Raw genomic sequence first — 23,513 nt, forward strand, 5'->3', positions numbered from 1 at the left:
GGTGGCTCTACAAAGTATTGACTTGGGGGGTGAATAATTGTCCCTGTGTTCTGTAAAAAAACTGCAGGATTGTACCTGTATGAGCTCTGTTCCTGCCGCTCAGCTGATTTCTCTCCCGCTTTGTCTCTCTGTCTCACAGCTGCAGTGGGTGGGGCCGAGCCCTCCTGCTGACGTCAGCTGGGGAGGAGGGGGAGAGAGACGGGACAGAGCTCCGAGCTACTGACAATCAGCTGAGCGGCAGGAACGGCGCTCATACAGGTACAATCCTGCAGTTTTTTTATACAGAACACAATTATTATAAAGGTGCAGAGAGGATGGGAGCATGTAATATGTGAAATGAGAGCAGCAGGAGCAGGAGGGGGGGCAGGGGGCATGCACTGGTAGAACAGAGACAGACAGACAGAGCGGGAGGGAGGACACAGGAGACAGATAGCAGGCTGCAGCTGATGGAATCACACAAACAGACCACGATATCAGGGCTCAGCAGCCATGATTATCGTGGTCGGTTTGCAGAGGGGAGGGTATAGCTAGGCAGGATAAGCCAGGTATTTCAGGTGATACGGGGGTCCAGATGACACAGCACAAGCACTGTGCTGTATAACATGCTTTAAGGGAACAGGATCTTAAAAAATAATTTGGGGGTTAACAAACGCTTTAATAATACAACTGGGACAGTTTCCTTGGCTTTACTGCACGAATTAGACAAATGACAAGAATTAGCAAAACAGTTGCGCATTAACCACTGAAGTATCGAATTCTGAAAGGTAGGAGAGGAGGGAAGGAGACTTGGCCCATCAGAAAGGCGAGTATGTTTTGTCTGCTTTTGTGGCGTACTTGTATTTATTATTTTTGTAGAGACCTGATGGGATGTTTTGTAAAAATGTAATAATGCATATTGATAGCTAAAACTTTTTTTTTGTTATTGGCTTTTATTGCTGTTGGTTTCCCCATGTCAGAAACCATGAAATCAGACCGAAGTACAGTTAAATCACACTTTAATAAAAGTAAAAAGAACAAACGTGGTCAAAACATAGCCACAGTTCAGGAACCGAAGCGGATAGTCAGACGAGCCAAACGTCAGTGAGCTGGAGATGAGCGTAGTAAAACAGCAAGTAGGATCTGGAGCCAGAAGGGATGTCAGCCAAGCAAGTCTTTAAACAGGAATGCAGGAGAGCGTCTCTATGATGTTGACTAAGACAAAGGCAGAGATCCTCTGGGCTGGACGGCTTAAGTTGGCAGGACTGATGAGCAGGTTATCACCAACAGCTGAGTACCTGTGGAGAGATAGGAGCTGGCAATTAGCAGACAGCTGGGCAGCCAGCTCAGAGAAGGAAGGGCTGAGCCAAACCCTGACAGTACCCCCCCCCCCCAACGACCCTTCCCCCTCGGAGGACCACCAGGCTTGAGGGCAAAACATCTATGGAAATCACGGAGGAAGACAGTTGCATGTACATCAGAGGATGAGACCCAAGAGCGTTCCTCCGGACTGTACCCCTTCCAATGCACCAGGTACTGTATGCGCCCGCGGAACCTACGGGAGTCAACAATGGACTATACTTTATAATCCTCATGGTTCTCAACCTGTACAGGGTGAGGACGTGGCACCAAGGTGGTAAAGTGGTTGCAGACCAAAGGTTTTACTAAGGAGACATGAAATACATTCAAAATACGCATGTTAGAAGGAAGGTCTAATGCATAAGCCACTGGGTTAATCCTGCAAAGGATACGGAAAGGCCCAATAAACCAAGGTGCGAACTTTAGTGAGGGAACACGAAGTCAGAGGCTGCGAGATGACAGCCAGACCCTGTCCCCAACCTGGTAGGAAGGCGTGGGCAGGCGTCTGCAGTCAGCATGGAGTCTGTACCTATTATTAGCATGTCACAAAGCCTCCTGGACTTGTGCCCAAGTGGAACGAAGACCACTGAGATGCTCCTTCAACACAGGAATACTCTGCGGAACAAATGAGTCAGTCAACATGGAAGGTTGGAAACCATAGTTCGCCGTAAACAGGGACAATCGGGAAGGAGAATTCAAGGCACTATTGTGCGCAAACTCTGCCCACGGTAATAGGTCTGACCAGTTGTTATGATGGTCAGAAATATAGAACCGTAGGAATTGCTCCAAGGACTGATTGGCTTGTTCTGCGGCCCGATTAGACTGCGGGTGATAAGCAGAGGAAAAAGCAAGCTAAATTCCCAACTGTGCACAAAAGGCTTGCCAGAACCGGGACACAAACTGACTACCCCTGTCCGAGACAATCACCTTGGGTAGCCCATGTAATCGAAAGATCTCCCCAGCAAAAATGGAAGCCAGCTGCTTAGAAGTGGGCAACTTCTTGAGTGGGATACAATGAGACATTTTTGAGAATCGGTCAACCACCATAAGGATAACTGTGTTGCCCTGGGACAGGTGGGTCCGGGGCCTCTCTCCATTGGGTATGGGTTGTAGGAGGCCCACTGGAAGATGTTGTGGAGTCTTACTCTGAGCACACACGGAACAGGCTGCTACGAAGGTGGTTACATCAGCACGTAGACTAGGCCACCAGAATTGTTGGGAAATGGCCCAAAAGAGTTGATTCTTCCCAGGGTTGCCAGCAGCCTTAGGAGAATGGTAAGTCTGGATCACGGCAGTACGGAGACTCTCTGGGATAAAGCAGAGGCCACAAGGTTTCTCAAGAGGAGCATGAACCTGAGCAGCAAGAATTTTATCACACAAAGAAGGGAGACTGGTGCGAACCATAGCCAGATTACGATCAGGAGGAATCACAGGAACAGGAACCGACTCCAACTTTGAAGTGGAGGAAAATTGTCGTGACAAGGCGTTGGCCCTTACATTCTCAGTCAAAACAAACAAAAATAATCACGCGCTACCATGGAAAAAGAAAACCCCCCGAAAGAAGCAGCAATTCAACCGTGAAAATTTCACAATAGACAATAAGAAACCAAAAAAAACTGCGCTATAATAAATAGTGACGACAATAATAGTGATATGAAAACTAAGCATACAGATAACAGTGATGTATAATCAGTATGTAAATTGATATCATATTGCACTCAATAATAAATATACACATATGTGTTACTGGTGTCACATCAGTGCTCTGAATAAGTGGCAAAGTTCATAAATATAGTAGAAACCGAAAGAAAGTCCCCTAGTATTTCTCTGTAGAATCCCAGTGAAAAATGGAAAACGAAATACACCATGCAAAGTGGACCTCCACCAACAATCAAAATGCGCTTACCAGATGGGAAGCGCAAATAGACTCAACTAGGACAACTTCCAGGTAGGGCTGCAGGATAATGGGGACAATCCCCTGGATATGGCATGGCTCCAACCACTCAGCAACCCGAACAAGGACATAGGAATGGAGGGAGAACAACCATAGTGTAAATCCGGTACAAATAGTCTATTTAAAAATGGTAAAAACACTTACAAAAAGCAGCAATAAGGGAAGCAAATGCCGGCCGGCAAGCGAGCACTCGTTCGTGGTGAGTTGCGATGACGTCAGAGCGTCACCCTCCCGGCGTACGTTTCGTCTGTCACTGACGTCGTCTGGGGAACGGGCGACGCTCTAACACATCGCACTATTATACAGAGAAAAGATCCGCCCCATTGCAACATCTCGGAGGCGTCGGACACGGATAGCCAATTGACTATGGGAATGAAACCCGGAAGTAATCTGACCATAGGAAATTGTCCCACGCACAATTCCTCATTATACCAGTACCTGTAGTAATATAATACTGGATGGAAAATGCAAAACAAATATATTTATACAGAAGGGATCAGTCAAAATGTGAAATAAAAAGCACAAATCTGACATGGGTACATAGAAAAAATCTTTGCAATTCAGATCCAATAGAAACATAATAAGGCACTGTGACAGAAAACAATAAAGCGCCATCTAGTGGGAAAAAAACAAAATTGCTACTGAAAAGTAGCATATAATTAACGTAAATGAAACCGGGAATGTTACTCGGGAAAAACATAATTAGTTCTTAAAAAATAGTATGAGGAATAAAGATACAAAAATATATGAAGATCTGAAAAGTAAAAAATAAAATATGAAATTAAATAGCGGCCTCAAGCCGTCTAAAAAAATTTTTTTTAAAATAATATATAATTGACATCTACAGGAAAAAAACAAAATTATGTTATTAATATGGGGTCCTAAAAACTAACGATGGCATACTTCAAACATACCTCGAACCTAATAATGCCTTTAACCAAAATTGTGCATACTGTCAATCAATAGTGACAACAAAGAATCTCCACCAAGCTCCAAAAATGATAACCATAAATGGTCACATAGAACAGTATTGACCAACAGATCTCTATAGTATCTCCTCCCTTGAGGTTTTCTTTTTCCTTTTTCTTTTTTCCCTCCCCCTTTTTTCTTTGGGGTGGCCCAATATGTGTGACTTGTCTTCTCAGAGTCAAACTCAATGATGTATCCTTACATTATGGACAGATGGGTATACTTTGTATATTTGTTATGGTAGATGTATTTATGTTTGCCTCTGTGAACTTGTTGCAACATCTTGGGGACATAATGGGCCTAAACGTATGCATGGGTTTGACATTTAATGAGCTGTTTCATTTGGAGCTTGGTTTTTCCAACTTTTGGGCCTAGGCGGTTACACGCATTATTTCCAACTGTGAAGGAGGCATCTATAAATACTGTCTATGGTCAATACTGTTCTAGGTGACCATTTATGGTTATCATTTTTGGAGCTCGGTGGAGATTCTTTGTTGTCAGTATTGATTAACAGTATGCACAATTTTGGTTAAAAGCATTATTAGGTTCGAGATTTTATGTTAGTCCCCTATTTATTCAGTAAGAAGTATGGGTCTGTCCCTCGTATGTTTGAAGTATGCCATCGTTAGTTTTTAGGACCCCATATTAAGTTTAAAATATAATTTTGTTTTTTTCCTGTAGATGTCAATTATATAATATTTAAAAAAAATTTTTTTAGATGGCTTGAGGCCGCTATTTAATTTCATATTTTATTTTTTACTTTTCAGATCTTCATATATTTTTGTATCTTTATTCCTCATACTATTTTTTAAGAACTAATTATGTTTTTCCCGAGTAACATTCCCGGTTTCATTTAAGTTAATTATATGCTACTTTTCAGTAGCAATTTTGTTTTTTTCCCACTAGATGGCGCTTTATTGTTTTCTGTCACAGTGCCTTATTATGTTTCTATTGGATCTGAATTGCAAAGATTTTTTCTATGTACCCATGTCAGATTTGTGCTTTTTATTTCACATTTTGACTGATCCCTTCTGTATAAATATATTTGTTTTGCATTTTCCATCCAGTATTATATTACTACAGGTACTGGTATAATGAGGAATTGTGCGTGGGACAATTTCCTATGGTCAGATTACTTCCGGGTTTCATTCCCATAGTCAATTGGCTATCCGTGTCCGACGCCTCCGAGATGTTGCAATGGGGCGGATCTTTTCTCTGTATAATAGTGCAATGTGTTAGAGCATCGCCCGTTCCCCAGACGACGTCAGTGACAGACGAAACGTACGTCGGGAGGATGACGCTCTTGACGTCATCGCAACTCACCACGAACGAGTGCTCGCTTGCCGGCCGGCATTTGCTTCCTTTATTGCTGCTTTTTGTAAGTGTTTTTACCATTTTTAAATAAACTATTTGTACCGGATTTACGCTATGGTTGTTCTCCCTCCATTCCTATGTCCTTGTTCGGGTTGCTGAGTGGTTGGAGCTATGCCATATGAAGATAGATCCTAGCCAGCATACCAGAGTCTGGTCTATACACTCATCATACACAAGGGTATCCAGAGGATTGTCCCCATTATCCTGCAGCCCTACCTGGAAGTTGTCCTAGTTGAGTCTATTTGCGCTTCCCATCTGGTAAGCGCATTTTGATTGTTGGTGGAGGTCCACTTTGCATGGTGTATTTCATTTTCCATTTTTCACTGGGATTCTACAGAGAAATACTAGGGGACTTTCTTTTGGTTTCTACTATATTTATGAACTTTGCCACTTATTCAGAGCACTGATGTGACACCAGTAACACATATGTGTATATTTATCATTTATTATTGAGTGCAATATGATATCAATTTACATACTGATTATACATCACTGTTATCTGTATGCTTAGTTTTCATATCACTGTTATTGTCGTCGCTATTTATTATAGCGCAGTTTTTTTTGGTTTCTTACATTCTCAGTACCGGGTAAGAAAGAAACAATGTAATTGAAACTTGACAAGAAAAGAGCCCATCGCGCCCTTCTGGGAGAGAGGCGTTTAGCCTCAGACAAGAATGTGAAATTCTTATGATCAGTAAGAATGAGAACCACCATTCTTTCAGGGCTAAAATGATCGCCAACAGCTCTCTGTCACCTATCTCGTAATTGCACTCCGCAGGTGACAATTTCTTGGAAAAGTAGCCACAAGGATGCAAAGTGCTCTCAGAGGTAGGATGTTGAGACAGAAGGTCGCCAACACCAATCTCAGAAGCATCAACGTCAAGGATAAAAGTAACGTACGATCAGGATGTGCCAACACAGGAGCAGAAACAAAGGCAGCCTTGAGACTCTCAAAGGCCTTAATGGACTCTGGAGACCAACTCTGTAGGTTACCGTCCTTTCTGGTCATATCAGTCAGGGGCTTGACCAGAGATGAGAAGTTAAGAATAAGCTTCCGATAATAGTTGGCAAAGCCCAGGAAATGCTGCAGAGGGCGTAAACCTACCGGTCGGGGCCACTGTAGGACTGCAGAAAGTTTCTGTGGGCCTATCGAAAAACCAGCAGTGGAAATGACATAACCCAGGAATTTAACCTGTTCACGATGGAACTCGCACTTCTCCAATTTACAATAGAGATTGTTCTCGCTTAGTTTCTGAAGCTCACGACAGACATCTGTGTGGTGGCTCTCCAGGGACTTGGAAAATATGAGGATGTCCTCGGGATAAACCACCAAACATAACCGCAACAAATCTCGGAGGACATCGTTAATGAATTCCTGGAAAACTGCCGGGGCGTTACAAAGGCCAAAGGGCATTAAGAGGTACTTATAATGGCCTATTCTGGTATTAAAACGCAGTTTTCCACTCGTCGCCCTCCTTAATCCTCACGAGATTGTATGCCCCTCTCAAATCAAGCTTTGTGAAAACTGTTGCTCCCTTGAGGTGGTCAAATAACTCTGTAATCAATGAAATTGGATAGGCATTCCTAATCATGAAACGATTGAGACCCCTATAATCAATACAGGGTCTCAGTTCACGACTCTTCTTCTTCACGAAGAAGAAACCAGCACCGGTCGGGGATGAGGATTTGTGGATGAAACCTCAAGAAAGTGCGTCTGCAACATACTCCTCCATGGCCTTATCCTCCAAGACTGGTAAACCCGGCCACGAGGGGGTATGGCACCAGGTTGAAGGTCAATCGCGCAATTATACGGCCAGTGTGGAGGCAAACTACTGGCTTGACCTTTGTCAAAGACTTCGATAAAATCGCAGTAGTCCTCCGGCAGGGAGGAGAGTGAAGAGGTGCACAGGACCTTGGCTACCTTCTGGAAGCATGTCTTACTGCATTGTGGCGAGCAGGAGAAAACCTCAGCACAGAGCCAATCAAAAGAGGGGTTGTGCCTCTGTAACCAAGGATAACCAATAACCAACGGAATCTTAGGTGAGGACATAACTTGGAAATGGACTATCTCATGGTGATGAGCTCCTACGGCCATGGACAACGGAACCGTCTCATGAGTCACATGGGCAGGCTGTAGGGGTCTCCCGTCAAGAGCCTCAATGGCAAGTGGAGTGTCACGCAGCTGCAGCTGAATCGAGTGCTTCGATACAAAGGCAGCATCAATGAACAGGCCTGCAGCCCCAGAGTCGATTAGAGCCTTTGTCTCGACGGACAACTCAGCCCAAGAAAGGGTGACCGAAATGAGGGGCTTATCCTCCTGGATAACTGGGGACAAAACAATGCCACCTAAGGTCTGTCCGTGACAGGACCTCAAGGTTCATGTGTTCCCTGGACGGGTAGGACAAGACTTCAAAAAGTGACCTGCCTGGCCACAACAAAGGCACAATCTCTCCCTCCTCCTAAAGGTTCTCTCATCCGCAGAGAAACCCGTGAAGCCCAAGTGCATGGGTTCATCTTCACTGACGGACTCGGTACCAGGAGGCATGGGAGGTGAGGGAGGCACGGGTGGGACTGCAAAGCTCGGAAGCAAACGTACAGGAGGCTTCCGCAAGCGCTCCTTAAAAAAGAGTCTTTCTCTGAGTCTGGAGTCAATGAGGTTGGCAAACGTGATCAACTTCTCCAGCTCAGTGGGTATATCTCGGGCTGCTATGTCATCCTTGATGGAATCAGAGACCAAAAGAAAAAGCAGCCATGAGGGCCTAATTGTTCCAAGCAACCTCTGCTGCCAGAGTACGAATTCAATGGCGTAATCAGCAACAGTTCTCGTACTCTGTTTGATGGACATGAGGCACTTGGCAGCAGAAGCAGAGCGTGAGGGAACATCAAATACTCTTTTAAAGGCGGCCACAAACTCAGGTAACTCAAGACAACAGGTTTTTGCGTCTCCCATAGAGGGTTTGCCCAGGCCAAGGCTCTCTCAGAAAGCAAATATATCACGAAACCTACTTTGCTTCTGTCCGTGGCAAACGCCTGGGGCAGCATCTCAAAGTATAGCTCAACCTGTTTTAGAAACCCTCTGCATTGAACTGGATCGCCCCCAAATCGCTGGGGAAGCGGAGCGGAACCAGACATACCTCTTATAGAGGTAATACTCGAGGCGGGTGCCTGCACAGCGACTGGCGCAGTAGCAGGGACAGCCTGCAACTCAGGTTGTACCGGAGCAGCCACAGTGGGAGATTGCAGGTGAGCCGTGCGACTCAGGAGTGTTTGTAACGCTATGGCAAACTGATCCGTGTGGTGATCTTGCTCATCCAATCTGGAAAAAATATTACCAACAAGTGGATTGACTGTATCTTCTGAATTCATGGCCTTCGCCTACTGTCAGAAACCATGAAATCAGACCAAGACAGAAGTACAGTTAAATCACACTTGTTTAATAACAAAACTAAATAGAACAAACGTAGTCAAAACATAGCCAGAGTTCAGGAACCGCAACAGATAGTCAGACAAGCCAAACGTCAGAGAGCCGGAGGTAAGCGTAGTAAAACAGCAAGCAGGATCTGGAGCCAGAGGGGATGTCAGCCAAGCAAGTCTTTAACCACTTAAGGACCGAGCCTCTTTCTGAGATTTGTTGTTTACAAGTTAAAAACAGGGTTTTTTGCTAGAAAATTACTTAGAACCCCAAAACATTAAACATTTTTTTTTCAAACACCCTAGAAAATAAAATGGCAATCATTGCAATACTCTGTGTCACACTGTATTTTCGCAGCAGTCTTACAAGTGCACTTTTTTTGGAAAAAAAAAACACTTTTTTGAATTAAAAAATAAGACAATAGTTAAGTTAGCCCAATTTTTTTATATTTTGAAAGATAATGTTACGCCGAGTAAATTGATACCCAACATGTCACACTTTAAAATTGCACCCGCTCGTGGAATGGCGACAAACTTTTAAAAATCTCCATAGGCGACGTTTAAAAAATTCTACAGGTTGCATGTTTTAAGTTACAGAGGAGGTCTAGGGCTAGAATTATTGCTCTCACTCTACCGATCGCGGCGATACCTCACATGTTTGGTTTGAACACCGTTTTCATATGCGCGCGCTACTTATGTATGCATTCGCTTCTGCACACAAGCTCGTCGGGACGGGGCGCGTTTAAAAAAAAAAAAAATTGTTATTCTCATTTATTTTACCTTTTATTTTTTAGTTTTACACTGTTTTTAAGAAAAAAAATTGTGTCACTTTTATTACTATAAAAAAAAAAAAAGATTTGCGCCAACTCCTACGAAAAGCAGCCAACACAACAACCTGACCCGTGTAAATGTATGAGAAAATAATAAAGTGTGGCGCTAAAAGGTGATATAATCAGAAAAGGTTTTAATACCAAAAGTGATAAGTGAATGTGCACAGTCCCGGGGTGTGTGCAAGGAAATTTTTTTTTTTGGCGAAGTGAGAATTATAAGGTGGTAATCCCCATACATATACCAAATATCCTAGTGATGATCCTAGGAGTGTATACAGGGATAATAGCTTCCCCACCTAAAATATCTTAAAACCCAAATAAACAATGATAGAAATCACATGTGTAGTGATAAATTACATGTGTAATAAAACTCAAACTTAATGTCAACAATGATTGAAAACAATAAGGTGATATCCGGTGAATCAATATTAGATAAGATGACTCTACTTAAGTATTGGGACTCTACCTAAGTATTGGGAGTAACACAATGATGTGTAGTACTGCTCCTACAACCCTATAAATAGACAAACAAATATGTGGTTAAAAGTCCATCAGGGTAATGAATATATATTTTAGAGTCCACCACCAAATGATGGAATAATTTTGGATTGTTTCATATCACTCTAGGTGCAGGCAGTCCTTTTAAGTGTGTCAAAACAAAAGATGTTGGCCGTATCCTTGCACATAGGTCAATCCTTCCTTAATATGGTGATATTGGCTCAAAGAAAATAGGTGTGCAATGCCCTTACCAGACAAGGTGGACTCACAAGCCCTTGGCGGTGAGTCAAACGAGCTTGTACCGTCAAAACGGTGTGAGGCTGTAAACCCGTGAGATGGTCTCGGATAGAATCTCCCCTGGTAGCTACGGATAGCACGCTTCCAGCTCAATATAGCTCGACAGATGTCATCTAGAGGTATCTCCTTGGTACGACTCCGCTGGGGTCCCAGGGCTATCTCAATCCTCAGACGGTGAGAGAGGTTCCATCAGCAACCGTTATCGTGTAGGTGGGCAAAGAGAGGGAAAAAACTTCCACATAGTGTAAATCTTTCACAAACGTAACAACGTTTATTAAAAAAGAAGGAAATTTTGCAATTAATTACAAAAATTGGGCAGTAAAAACTAGGCTCAAAGTAGTAAAAAATGCCAAAATTTTAAAAGAGTTGCGCAGTGAGTGATGGTAGGGGTAAATGCATAAGATTCCGACGCGTTTCGTCCTCAAAGATACCCCAGCAGAAGTCTCTGAGGACGAAACGCGTCGGAATCTTATGCATTTACCCCTACCATCACTCACTGCGCAACTCTTTTAAAATTTTGGCATTTTTTACTACTTTGAGCCTAGTTTTTACTGCCCAATTTTTGTAATTGATTGCAAAATTTCCTTCTTTTTTAATAAATGTTGTTACGTTTGTGAAAGATTTACACTATGTGGAAGTTTTTTCCCTCTCTTTGCCCACCTACACGATAACGGTTGCTGATGGAACCTCTCTCACCGTCTGAGGATTGAGATAGCCCTGGGACCCCAGCGGAGTTGTACCAAGGAGATACCTCTAGATGACATCTGTCGAGCTATATTGAGCTGGAAGCATGCTATCCGGAGCTACCAGGGGAGATTCTATCCGAGACCATCTCACGGGTTTACAGCCTCACACCGTTTTGACGGTACAAGCTCGTTTGACTCACCGCCAAGGGCTTGTGAGTCCACCTTGTCTGGTAAGGGCATTGCACACCTATTTTCTTTGAGCCAATATCACCATATTAAGGAAGGATTGACCTATGTGCAAGGATACGGCCAACATCTTTTGTTTTGACACACTTAAAAGGACTGCCTGCACCTAGAGTGATATGAAACAATCCAAAATTATTCCATCATTTGGTGGTGGACTCTAAAATATATATTCATTACCCTGATGGACTTTTAACCACATATTTGTTTGTCTATTTATAGGGTTGTAGGAGCAGTACTACACATCATTGTGTTACTCCCAATACTTAGGTAGAGTCCCAATACTTAAGTAGAGTCATCTTATCTAATATTGATTCACCGGATATCACCTTATTGTTTTCAATCATTGTTGACATTAAGTTTGAGTTTTATTACACATGTAATTTATCACTACACATGTGATTTCTATCATTGTTTATTTGGGTTTTAAGATATTTTAGGTGGGGAAGCTATTATCCCTGTGTACACTCCTAGGATCATCACTAGGATATTTGGTATATGTATGGGGATTACCACCTTATAATTCTCACTTCGCCAAAAAAAAACAAATTTCCTTGCACATACCCCGGGACTGTGCACATTCACTTATCACTTTTGGTATTAAAACCTTTTCTGATTATATCACCTTTTAGCGCCACACTTTATTATTTTCTCACTTTTATTACTATTACAAGGAATTTAAACATCCCTTGTAATAGAAAAAAAGCATGACAGGACCTCTTAAATATAAGATCTGGGGTCAAAAAGACCTCAGATCTCACATTTACACTAAAATGCAATATTAAAAAAAAAAAAATTGTCAATTCAAAATAATGAAAAAAAAATGGCCCTTTAAGAGCTTTGGGCAAAAGTGACGTTTTGACGACGATTCCGCCCTGCAATGATATGGAGATGGGTGGGGGCCATCTTCCCCTAACTCGTCTCCATGTCAGGCCACAGGAAGGATCCGATTGCCGCTGCCGATGGCTCTGGTAAGCTGTGGAGGGCACCGGATCGCGGCGGGAGGGTCCTCTCCCGCCACCAATAAAAGTGATCTTGTGGCGAATCCGCCGTAGAGACCACTTTTATCTTAAACCGGGCCGCTCACTGAAGAAGGGGATACCGGGGTTATGACAGCTAGCTGCTGCCATAACAACGATATTCCTCTTCAAACAGCCGACATATAACGAAGGTGGGTGGTCCGGAAGTGGTTAAACAGGGATGCAGGAGAGCGTCTCTGTGATGTTGACTAAGGCGAAGGCAGAGATCCTCTGGGCTGGACGGCTGAAGGCTCGGTTCACACTGGGGCGACTTGTCAGGCGACCTAGTCGCCTGACAAGTCGCCTCCCGTTCTGTGCTATGGAACCGTTCTAATTGGAGCGACGCAAGTCGCTCCGACTTAGAAAAAGGTTCCTGTATTACTTTGGGGGCGACTTGGGGCGACTTGCATAGACTTCTATGCAGAAGTCGTCTCGCAAGTCGCCCCGCAGTCGTTTGCAGGTCGCCTCGCTGAGGCGACCTGCAAGTCGTGCCGCCCATGTGTGAACCGAGCCTAAGTACGCAGGACTGACGAGCAGGATATTACCAACAGCTGAGTACCTGTGGAAAGATAGGAGCTGGTAATTAGCCAACAGCTGAGCGGCCAGCTCGCAGAAGGAAGGGCTGAGCCCAGCTCTGACACCCCGTTGGAGAGATTTAGCCTATTTGTTCCGATGACAATTGTCACCTGGACTAAAAGTGAGGGAAAACTCTTAATTTAAAGTTCTCACCAGAAGAAGGGAGGGAATTCTTCCAATGGGGACACCCAAGTGCATGCTGACAATGAGGCTACTGCCTCAGAAGACAAGGAGGGGGCAGCACTGAGGAAGGAGTGTCCCTAATGTACACTCCAGGGTTTATTTACTAAAGGAAAGTAGGCTATTCACGTTGCAAGGAATTTTGTCTTAGCTTAGTGAATGAGGTGAAGCTCTGCTGACTTCCATCTTTAAATCATGTGCAAGCAAAAATACTTTTGTTTTTGTTTTTTTGGGTTTTCCTTGCACATAATTGGGTATTATTTGCTAAGTGAATTTTTATGCTATTCACTAAACTAAGGGAAATTCCCTTGCAAAGTGAACAGACTATATGCCTTATGCCGCGTACACACGAGCGGACTTTCTATCCTACTTGGTCCGGCACACTTTCCGACGGACTTTGTCCGCCAGGTGCGCCGGACTTTAAAACGGACGGACTTGCCCACACACGCTGGGACTTTCCGGCGGGCTAAGTCCGCCCGTCTTTCCGACGGACTTTCGCCGGAGTTCCGGCGGACTTTCAGAATGAACGGACTTGCCCACACACGGACAAGTCCGTTCATTTTGAACGTGACTCAGGTGCGACGGGACTAGAAAAGGATGTCAATCTTGCCGCTTTTATCGGCGAGATTGACACCTTACTAGCCCCGTCGCGGGGCATACCAGGCCCTTAGGTCTGGTATGGATTATAAAGGGGAACCCCGCTACGCCGAAAAAACGGCGTGGGGTCCCCCTAAAATCCATACCAGACCCCGATCCGAGCACGCAGCCTGGCCGGTCAGGAAAGGGGGTGGGGACGAGCGAGCGCCCCCCCCCTCCTGAACCGTACCAGGCCGCATGCCCTCAACATGGGGGTGGGTGGTTTGGGGGAGGGGGGCGCCCTGCGCCCCCCCCCCAAAGCACCTTGTCCCCATGTTGATGAGGACAAGGGCCTCTTCCCGACAACCCTGGCCGTTGGTTGTCGGGGTCTGCGGGCGGGGGCTTATCGGAATCTGGGAGCCCCCTTTAATAAGGGGGCCCCCAGATCCCGGCCCCCCACCCTATGTAAATGAGTATGGGGTACATGGTACCCCTACCCATTTACCTAGGAAAAAAGTGTAAGTAATAAAACACACTACACAGGTTTTTAAAATATTTTATTAAACAGCTCCGGGGGGGGGATCTTCCTCCGGCTTCGGGGGTCTTCTTCCGGCTTCGGGGGTCCCTCCGCTTCATCTTCTCCCGGCGTCCGGTTGGTTCTTCTCCGCTCTCTTCTCCCGGTGTTCCTGTTCTTCGGCCGGCTCCTCTGCTGTCTTCAAGTAGCTCTCTTGCCAGCAGAGGTCCGGACTTCTGGGCTTCTGGGCTTCTGGGCTTCTCTTCCCCAGATGTTGACACGACGCTCTCTCCTGCTGGACTGCTCTCCGAGGGCTGCGTTGTGACTTATATAGGTGGAGACCCCGCCCCCTTTTGATGTCACAGTCCCTGGGCATGCTGGGACTGTGACGTTTTAGGGGGCGTGGTCAACATCACCCAGTGACCACGCCCCCTAAAACGTCACAGTCCCAGCATGCCCAGGGACTGTGACATCAAAAGGGGGCGGGGTCTCCACCTATATAAGTCACAACGCAGCCCTCGGAGAGCAGTCCAGCAGGAGAGAGCGTCGTGTCAACATCTGGGGAAGAGAAGCCCAGAAGCCCAGAAGTCCGGACCTCTGCTGGCAAGAGAGCTACTTGAAGACAGCAGAGGAGCCGGCCAAAGAACAGGAACACCGGGAGAAGAGAGCGGAGAAGAACCAACCGGACGCCGGGAGAAGATGAAGCGGAGGGACCCCCGAAGCCGGAAGAAGACCCCCGAAGCCGGAGGAAGATCCCCCCCCCGGAGCTGTTTAATAAAATATTTTAAAAACCTGTGTAGTGTGTTTTATTACTTACACTTTTTTCCTAGGTAAATGGGTAGGGGTACCATGTACCCCATACTCATTTACATAGGGTGGGGGGCCGGGATCTGGGGGCCCCCTTATTAAAGGGGGCTCCCAGATTCCGATAAGCCCCCGCCCGCAGACCCCGACAACCAACGGCCAGGGTTGTCGGGAAGAGGCCCTTGTCCTCATCAACATGGGGACAAGGTGCTTTGGGGGGGGGGGGCGCAGGGCGCCCCCCTCCCCCAAACCACCCACCCCCATGTTGAGGGCATGCGGCCTGGTACGGTTCAGGAGGGGGGGGGGCGCTCGCTCGTCCCCACCCCCTTTCCTGACCGGCCAGGCTGCGTGCTCGGATCGGGGTCTGGTATGGATTTTAGGGGGACCCCACGCCGTTTTTTCGGCGTAGCGGGGTTCCCCTTTATAATCCATACCAGACCTAAGGGCCTGGTATGCCCCGCGCTCGCCGCAATAGGAAAATGTGTTTTTCCTATTGCAGCGAGCGTGAGATGCAATACCCTGCCCTCGTGTTGTATCTGGTCCGTCGGACCAGCCTACACACGAGCGGGCTTTCCGTCGGACCAGCACACACACGAGCGGACTTTCCGCCCGAAACTGAGTCCGGCGGAAAGATTTAGAACTTTCTTCAAATCTAGGTCCGGCGGGCTTTTGGGAAAAAGTCCGCCGGAAAAGTCCGCCGGTGCCTACACACGGGCGGATTGTCCGGCACACTCTGGTCCGCCGGACCAAGTATGCCGGAAAGTCCGACCGTGTGTACGCGGCATTAGGTAAAGTAACACCTCTGTTCTCACTGCAGCTCAGTAATGTTACCCTATATACACAAGGCAGTGTTACTAAGCTGGCTGCTACGATGCTGACACAACATCAACATCATTGTTTGTTACCTATCGGTACCATAACAACTAATGATGCTGTATGGCCCAGCTACCTGTATCCTAGCAACCAATAATGCTCAGCATTATTGCTTGCTATTATGCTGGCAGGTTGGCCATAGTGTCAATGGTTGCTGTGCCAGTATCCTAGCAACCAAAAGAGGGGCAGCAAAATTGGGGTGGCATCCGGGGAGGGGGGAGAAGGGGTAGGCAGCAATTAATCTAGGCACGCTCCTGTGGCCACCACTCCCTCTACTGACAACTAAGAGGGGGGGTTCCCCTCACTTTCCAGGGATTTTCTTGTGTTTATAGGCTTGGCTTTCGATCTACTTTAAGCCTAGTTTTACATTGTTGTGGGTTTAAGGTCAGGGCTGCTGTTAGAAACCACAAGGTCCCATATAGCCAACCTGACAGCCCCCCCAAATATAGACAGATCACTATGCTTCAGTTATGAACGAGCACAGTGAGTGATCGGTACAGATCACTCATTGGGGTTGATTTACTAAAGGCAAATCCACTCTGCACTACAAGTGCACTGCAAAGTGCATGGCAAGTGCACTTGGAAGTGCAGTCGCTGTAGATCTGTGGGAAAGATCTGAAATGAGGGGAAGCTCTGCTGATTTTATCATCCAATCGTGTGCAAGCAAAAAGCAGTCTATTTTCCTTACATGTTCCCCTTAGATCTACAGTGACTGCGCTTCCAAGTGCACTTGCAGTGCACAGTGGATTTGTCTTTAGTAAATAACCCCCATTGTGTTCGCGCTTGTAAATGTGACATATTTACCAGACCTTTTTCCCCAATGTCCATCCTGAAGTATTCTATTGTGTGCTTCTAGCTGCCAGTGGGACAGAGAGGAGGGAAGCTGGAAGCAATGCAGGGGTAGGGGGGTCTGGGAAGCAGGGAGAAAGGTTTGGTTCAGAGGGAGGGTGATCGGTGCGGGGAGCAATTACTGGAACTGATCCCCTGTATAACCCCTCTCTGCAGCAGCTGAAAGCCAGCAGGAGGCAGACGAGAAGAAGCCAGCTTTCAGCTGCTGCAGAGAGCCATACAGGGGATTACAGATTGATGACTCTTGGTTGAGAGCTGTACACATACCTAGTGACCCGCGAGGTCTGGTAAGCAGCAATTTATTTTTCTGAGCACGATGGTGATGCACGCAGTACTTTGATTCTGGGACTGTTGGTTTTTACAACCTTTAATAGAGTTCTTTTTGGGACTTTTTTTTCACTTCTGTCAACTTTTTATATCATTGTTTTAGTTTTGTTCATATTGTGTTAATTTGTGGATGGTATGTTGTTGCACATGTCGTGAAGGCATTAGTGAACATTTGTGCAATTTTTAATAAAAAGAACACGTGTATCGGTGTTTGTGAGCTTTGTCTCCAGCTCATTTAAGAGACAGCGCACTTTATCATATTTTGTCACTGCATTTTCTCTCCTGGAATTCAGGGAGCTCCAGATGCGGCAGTCTCTCACAATTGGCTAGCGCACCCCATTTTTTAATTTTTTTTTTTTCGATTCACCCAGCTGCCTGTGATCCCGTGCTGGTCTGGGCCTTGTACAGGAGGAGTGGTGGTACCCCCTTATTCAAGGCCCTGTTTGGGGTTACGAGTAAATCACACCCCCACTCATCAGAAAACACAGCGTGTTTCCAGGGACATGAAACCACATGCTGCCACAGCACTATGCAGCTGCATTGATAGAAAAAAAAAAAGGTCAGAGACTTTTTCCTCCCATTTTCTGCAAGTATAGCAGCCTATTCAATAGATTGGGCTGCCATGCCCGAGCAAGCGCAGCATGCAGGATCTGCTACAGTGTGAACCTAGGCTAATGCACAGTTGTATGCATATGTTCAGCATCTGTGTTTCCAAAGGGTCTGCTTAACAAGTGTTAATGCACAAACACACTATATGTCCTGGACATATAAAAATATTTGCGATCTTCAATTGAAATATAAACTATATTACCAAAAGTATTGTGACGCCTGCCTTTACACACACATGAACTTTAATGTCATCCCAGTCTTAGTCCGTAGGGTTCAATATTGATTTTGCCCACCCTTTGCAGCTATAACAGCTTCAGCTCTTCTGGGAAGGCTGTCCACAAGGTTTAGGAGTGTGTCTATGGTAGTGTTTGACCATTCTTCCAGAAGTGCATTTCTGAGGTCAGGCACTGATGTAGGACAAGAAGGCCTGGCTCGCAGTCTCCTCTCTAATTCATCCCAAAGTTCTATCGGGTTGAGTTCAGGACTCTGTGCAGGCCAGTCAAGTTCCTCCACCCCAAACTCGCTCACCCATGTCTTTGTGGACCTTGCTTTGTGCACTGGTCCAAATCATTTGGTGAAGGGGGGATTATGGTGTGTGTTTCATGGGTTGGGCTTGGTCCCTTAGTTCCAGTGAAGAGAACTCTTAAGACGTCGGCATTCCAAGACAATATGGACAATTTCATGCTCCCAACTTTGTGGAAACAGTTTGGGGATGGCCCCTTCCTGTTCCAACATGACTGCACACCAGTGCACAAAGCAAGGTCCATAAAGACATGGACAAGCGAGTTTGGGGTGGAGAAACTTGACTGGGCTGCACAGAGTCCTGACCTCAAACCGATAGAACACCATTGTGATGAATTAAAGCGGAGACTGCGACCCAGGCCTTCTTGTCAACATCAGTGCCTGAACTCACAAATGCACTTCTGGAAGAATGGTCAAACATTCCCATAGACACACTCCTAAACCTGGTGGACAGCCTTCCCAGAAGAGTTGAAGCTGTTCTAGCTGCAAAGGGTGGGCCGACTCAATACTGAACCCTACGGACTAAGACTGTGATGCCATTAAATTTCATGTGCATGTAAAAGCAGTACAATACTTTTGGTAATATAGTGTATCTCCCCCCCTCCCTTTAGATTGTAAGCTCCATGAGCAAGGCCCTTCTATATTGAACTGTATTGTAATTGTACTGTCTCACTCTACACTTTAAAGCGCTGTGTATACTGTTGGCGCTGTATAATATTTCTCAGGTAGGAAAACACATAATTATAAACGGATCCCAAATGAATTAAATCAGAAACACTGAGTGGAGTTTAATTAATGATCTGTATTAGAGCCCACGTCACGTCACATTCGGCTACCCATCACATTGTGCTTCCCGCTGGAGTGCGCATGTGCGATGCCGCCATATGCGTTCCAACACTGTTGTAGAACCACTTTGCCACAGGGCCCCTCACGGGCTCACTTCGCTCGGCATAATTATAATCTAACTCTATGTCCACTTGGATGGTGGGGCTTGAACCTGGACTCAGGGGTGTGGCCACAAAATTCTGCGCAAGTGCAGATCTGCACAGTGTTGGAACGCATATGGCGGCGTCGCGCATGTGTAGTCCAGCGGGTAGCCAAATGTGATGGGTCGCCACATGTGACGCTACACCCAGCACAATGTTGTGCACTTGAATTTCTCTTCCCCAGCCTTTGACCTGTGAGGACAATCAGTAAGCCTGCCTTATATTTACTACAAATATAATATAATTACTATAATATATACTAACACATCATATACACAACAGCCCAATGAAAACATTGCTGGTAACGTTCTACTTCTAACATTCCACGCTAGACACAAACTCGACACCCACAGCCCGGCTCCTTCCGCCAATTCCCCCAAAATGCAGATTACCCTCTTCTAGGTGACATTGTAGATCGCCACTTCAACTCTTAACAAGTGACGTGGCAGCCGAGGGCGGAGTCCAGCTCGGTGCTTTGCAATGCTCTGATTCGCCGCAGACGATCACGCTTCTGGGTGCGGAGGAGATGTTTTTTTCCCTTACGTGACATTTGTAGTGGGAGCGGCTTTGCGAGACTGGGGCGCTCTGATTGGTGGAAATCGGATCACTCGACATTTGTGCGGCTGGGCGGGAAAGCGAGTGACTCGTCAAATGAGGCGAGAATGTGTGATGACACGCTGTGAGGTAAAACAGAACAGTAATGTTATGTCTGGTGCAATGGGAAAACGAGGCGTCAGCTGTGTGTGGGAAGCAGTGTGATATTACATCACTTGGTTTCGTGTGGGGCTTGACGTGCCATGGAAGTCGATAGCTCCTTAGTGGCCCTCATAACTGACATATATATATATATATATATATATATATATATATATATATATATATATATATATATATATATATAACGAAGAAATATAGTAAAAATAAAAACTGTTACATAAAGCAATTCAGTTGCAATTTTTTACTTTTTCTAATTGTATAAAAATGCTTTGAGTATTTGCCTATGCCAGGCACTTCTTTCAACAGCCTGACAACACAGTTACCGCTGTAGCGGAGCATTGTCACCTTGTTAAACGTTGTTCCGTCATGCTGGCAGAATGCAGCAGCCAAGAAAAGGGACAAAATCCAAACAAATTATCCTTCCTACCTTCCATGTAGCAAAATGATCCTTCCTTCCTGCCTTTCATGTTCCATAGTGATCATTCCTTCCTGCCTTCCATGTGCCATAGTGATTCTTCCCACCTTCCATGTGCCATAGTGATCCTTCCTGCCTTCCATGTGCCATAGTGATCCTTCCCGGTTTCAGGTATCATAGTGATCCTTCCCGCCTTCCATGTATCATAGTGATCCTTCCTGCCTTCCATGTACCAAAGTTATCCTTCCATGTGCCATAATGATCCTGCCTTCCATGTTCCATAGTGATCCTTCCTACCTTACATGTGCCATAGTGACCCTTCCCACCTTCCATGTGCCATAGTTATCCTTCCTGCCCTCCATGTGCCATAGTGATCCTTCCCGGTTTCAGGTATCATAGTGATCCTTCCCGCCTTCCATGTATCATAGTGATCCTTCCTGCCTTCCATGTACCAAAGTTATCCTTCCATGTGCCATAATGATCCTGCCTTCCATGTTCCATAGTGATCCTTCCTACCTTACATGTGCCATAGTGACCCTTCCCACCTTCCATGTGCCATAGTTATCCTTCCTGCCCTCCATGTGCCATAGCGATCCTTCCCGGTTTCAGGTATCATAGTGATCCTTCCCGCCTTCCATGTATCATAGTGATCCTTCCTGCCTTCCATGTACCAAAGTTATCCTTCCATGTTCCGTAATGATCCTGCCTTCCATGTTCCGTAGTGATCCTTTCTCCCTTACATGTGCCATAGTGATTCTTCCCGCCTTCCATTTGCCATAGTGGTCCTTCCCGGTTTCCATGTATCATAGTGATCCTTCCCGCCTTCCATGTATAATAGTGATCCTTCCTGCCTTCCATGTACCAAAGTTATCCTTCCATGTGCCATAATGATCCTTCCTGCCTTCCATGTGCCATAGTGATTCTTCCTGCCTTCCATGTGCCATAGTGATCCTTCCTGCCTTCCATGTACCAAAGTTATCCTTCCATGTGCCATAATGATCCTTCCTGCCTTCCATGTGCCATAGTGATCCTTCCTGCCTTCCATGTGCCATAGTGATCCTTCCCGCCATCCATGTGCTATAGTGATTTATATTACAGTCAGTGGTATAAAGTTATCTTTTTTTTTGTGTACATTCCATTTTCCAATGTCTCTACCTGTATAATTTGAAAATCGGAATAACGTCTTAAACAGAAATTGTCCATTCTACATCCCTTGGGGCAGGTATCCTCACGGTCACGTATGCCAGTTTTATACCCACCAAATTCTTAGTAGTTTTTTTAGGTGCAGGCAGGAGAAAAGAATAGATGAAAGAAGAACAAAAAATTATAAGGGGGGAGAGGGAAAAGGAAAGGCCAGAGAGGGAGGGTAGCCGGGGGCGCATTTCTTGACATAGAGATGTAGAATTGGAAAGAGAGCTATTCAGTATGGTACTGTAAGTATTTATCAGACAGTTGAAATTAAGCCCACTAGAACCATCTAGCCCTATGTTCCTCAGGTTCATCCAGTAGGACAGAAGTAAGCTGCTCCATGCGTTGTGTGTCATTCACCCTGGCAAACCAATGCACAACTGTAGGTGGGAACCGCTGTTTTCACACACTAGGAACACTCTAGCAGAATATAGATGATGATTTATGGTAATGTTTTCTGTACAGAGGCATCAGGTCTAAAAGGACAGCAGCCAGATTGGCATTATTATTATTTTTTTATTATAAATTTAGGCTTTAATACAATTGCCTATTTTGTATTTGTGCGGATGTCTTGGCATTACTTTATCTGTGTAAAATTAAAGTGAAAATGCTGCGCTAAACCAAAAAAATAATATGTATAAAAACTGAAAGCAGCTGGCACACAAACAAACCAATTCCACTGAAAAAAAATAAGAATAAGTGCAGCACTAGAAATATCAAATATGCAATAGTTGACATATAAATGGGAAGCAAACACGCATTCAAGTGCAAAAAGTGAAAAAATAAAAATGAAAAAAATGATCCAATGTCCATATGTGAAATATGAAACAGCAAAATGAAAAAGTCCACATGTGAGATATCAAATAATGAAGGGTTATCTCCTCAATTTCCAATCAGAGGGTGAACACCAAAAGACGTGTGGATATTCAATAGAGGGGGTCGGAACTCTTACCAGATCAGTAGGACGCACATACCATATAGCGGTGCATCAAAAAGGCATAGGGAGGATCTCTCGTGATGTCAAGCCGGACAGTATCCTGTGAGTCGCGAACACCAATAGACACAAGGAGGAAAGTGGTCCCAGACAGAAATTCGAAGACTATCACTCACAATACCCGTTTCCAGGAGGGGATGGTCCAGGGATGGTCATCAGCGTTCAAACATGGGAAAAGGAAAAAAGGGGAACTCCACATGGTGCAGGTCAACCAAATTGGGATTTATTGTAATAAAACACCATACATAGTTAAAAAAGTGATCACAATAAAAATGGCAATGTGAGAAGCTAAAAATGCTAGCCCTACGCGTTTCGACTGAAAAGTCTTCAACAGGGGCAAGCCTGTTCAAAAATGCTAGCCCTATGTGTTTCGACTGAAAAGTCTTCAACAGGGGCATGAACAGGCTTGCCCCTGTTGAAGACTTTTCAGTCGAAACGCGTAGGACTAGCATTTTTAGCTTCTTACATTTTTATTGTAATCACTTTTTTTATCTATGTATGGTGTTTTATTTCAATAAATCCCAATTTGGTTGACCTGCACCATGTGGAGTTCCCCTTTTTCCTTTTCCCATGTTTGAACGCTGATGATCATCTCTGGACCAACCCCTCCTGGAAACGGGTATTGTGAGTGATAGTCTTCGAATTTCCATCTGGGACCACCTTCCTGCTTGTGTCCATTGGTGTTCGCGACTCACAGGATACTGTCCGGCTTGACATCACGAGAGATCCTCCCTATGCCTTTTTGACGCACCCCTATATGGTATGTG

General features: G+C 45.3%; 1 protein-coding gene across 1 annotated transcript in view; it reads right to left on the minus strand.

Annotated features, from left to right (window-relative positions):
* LOC141144788 (acyl-CoA dehydrogenase family member 11-like) overlaps positions 1–19,969 on the minus strand; it is a 182,386-nt gene extending 162,417 nt beyond the window's left edge. Inside the window, exon 1 of the mRNA XM_073630819.1 lies at positions 19,825–19,969. Coding sequence (XP_073486920.1) covers positions 19,825–19,841 — 17 coding nt within the window. The 5' untranslated portion in view covers positions 19,842–19,969. The remainder of the gene's footprint in view (positions 1–19,824) is intronic.
* Between the last annotated feature and the right edge of the window lie 3,544 nt (positions 19,970–23,513).

Source organism: Aquarana catesbeiana, linkage group LG01 (genome assembly GCF_042186555.1).
Source record: "Aquarana catesbeiana isolate 2022-GZ linkage group LG01, ASM4218655v1, whole genome shotgun sequence".
NCBI lineage: Eukaryota > Metazoa > Chordata > Amphibia > Anura > Ranidae > Aquarana > Aquarana catesbeiana.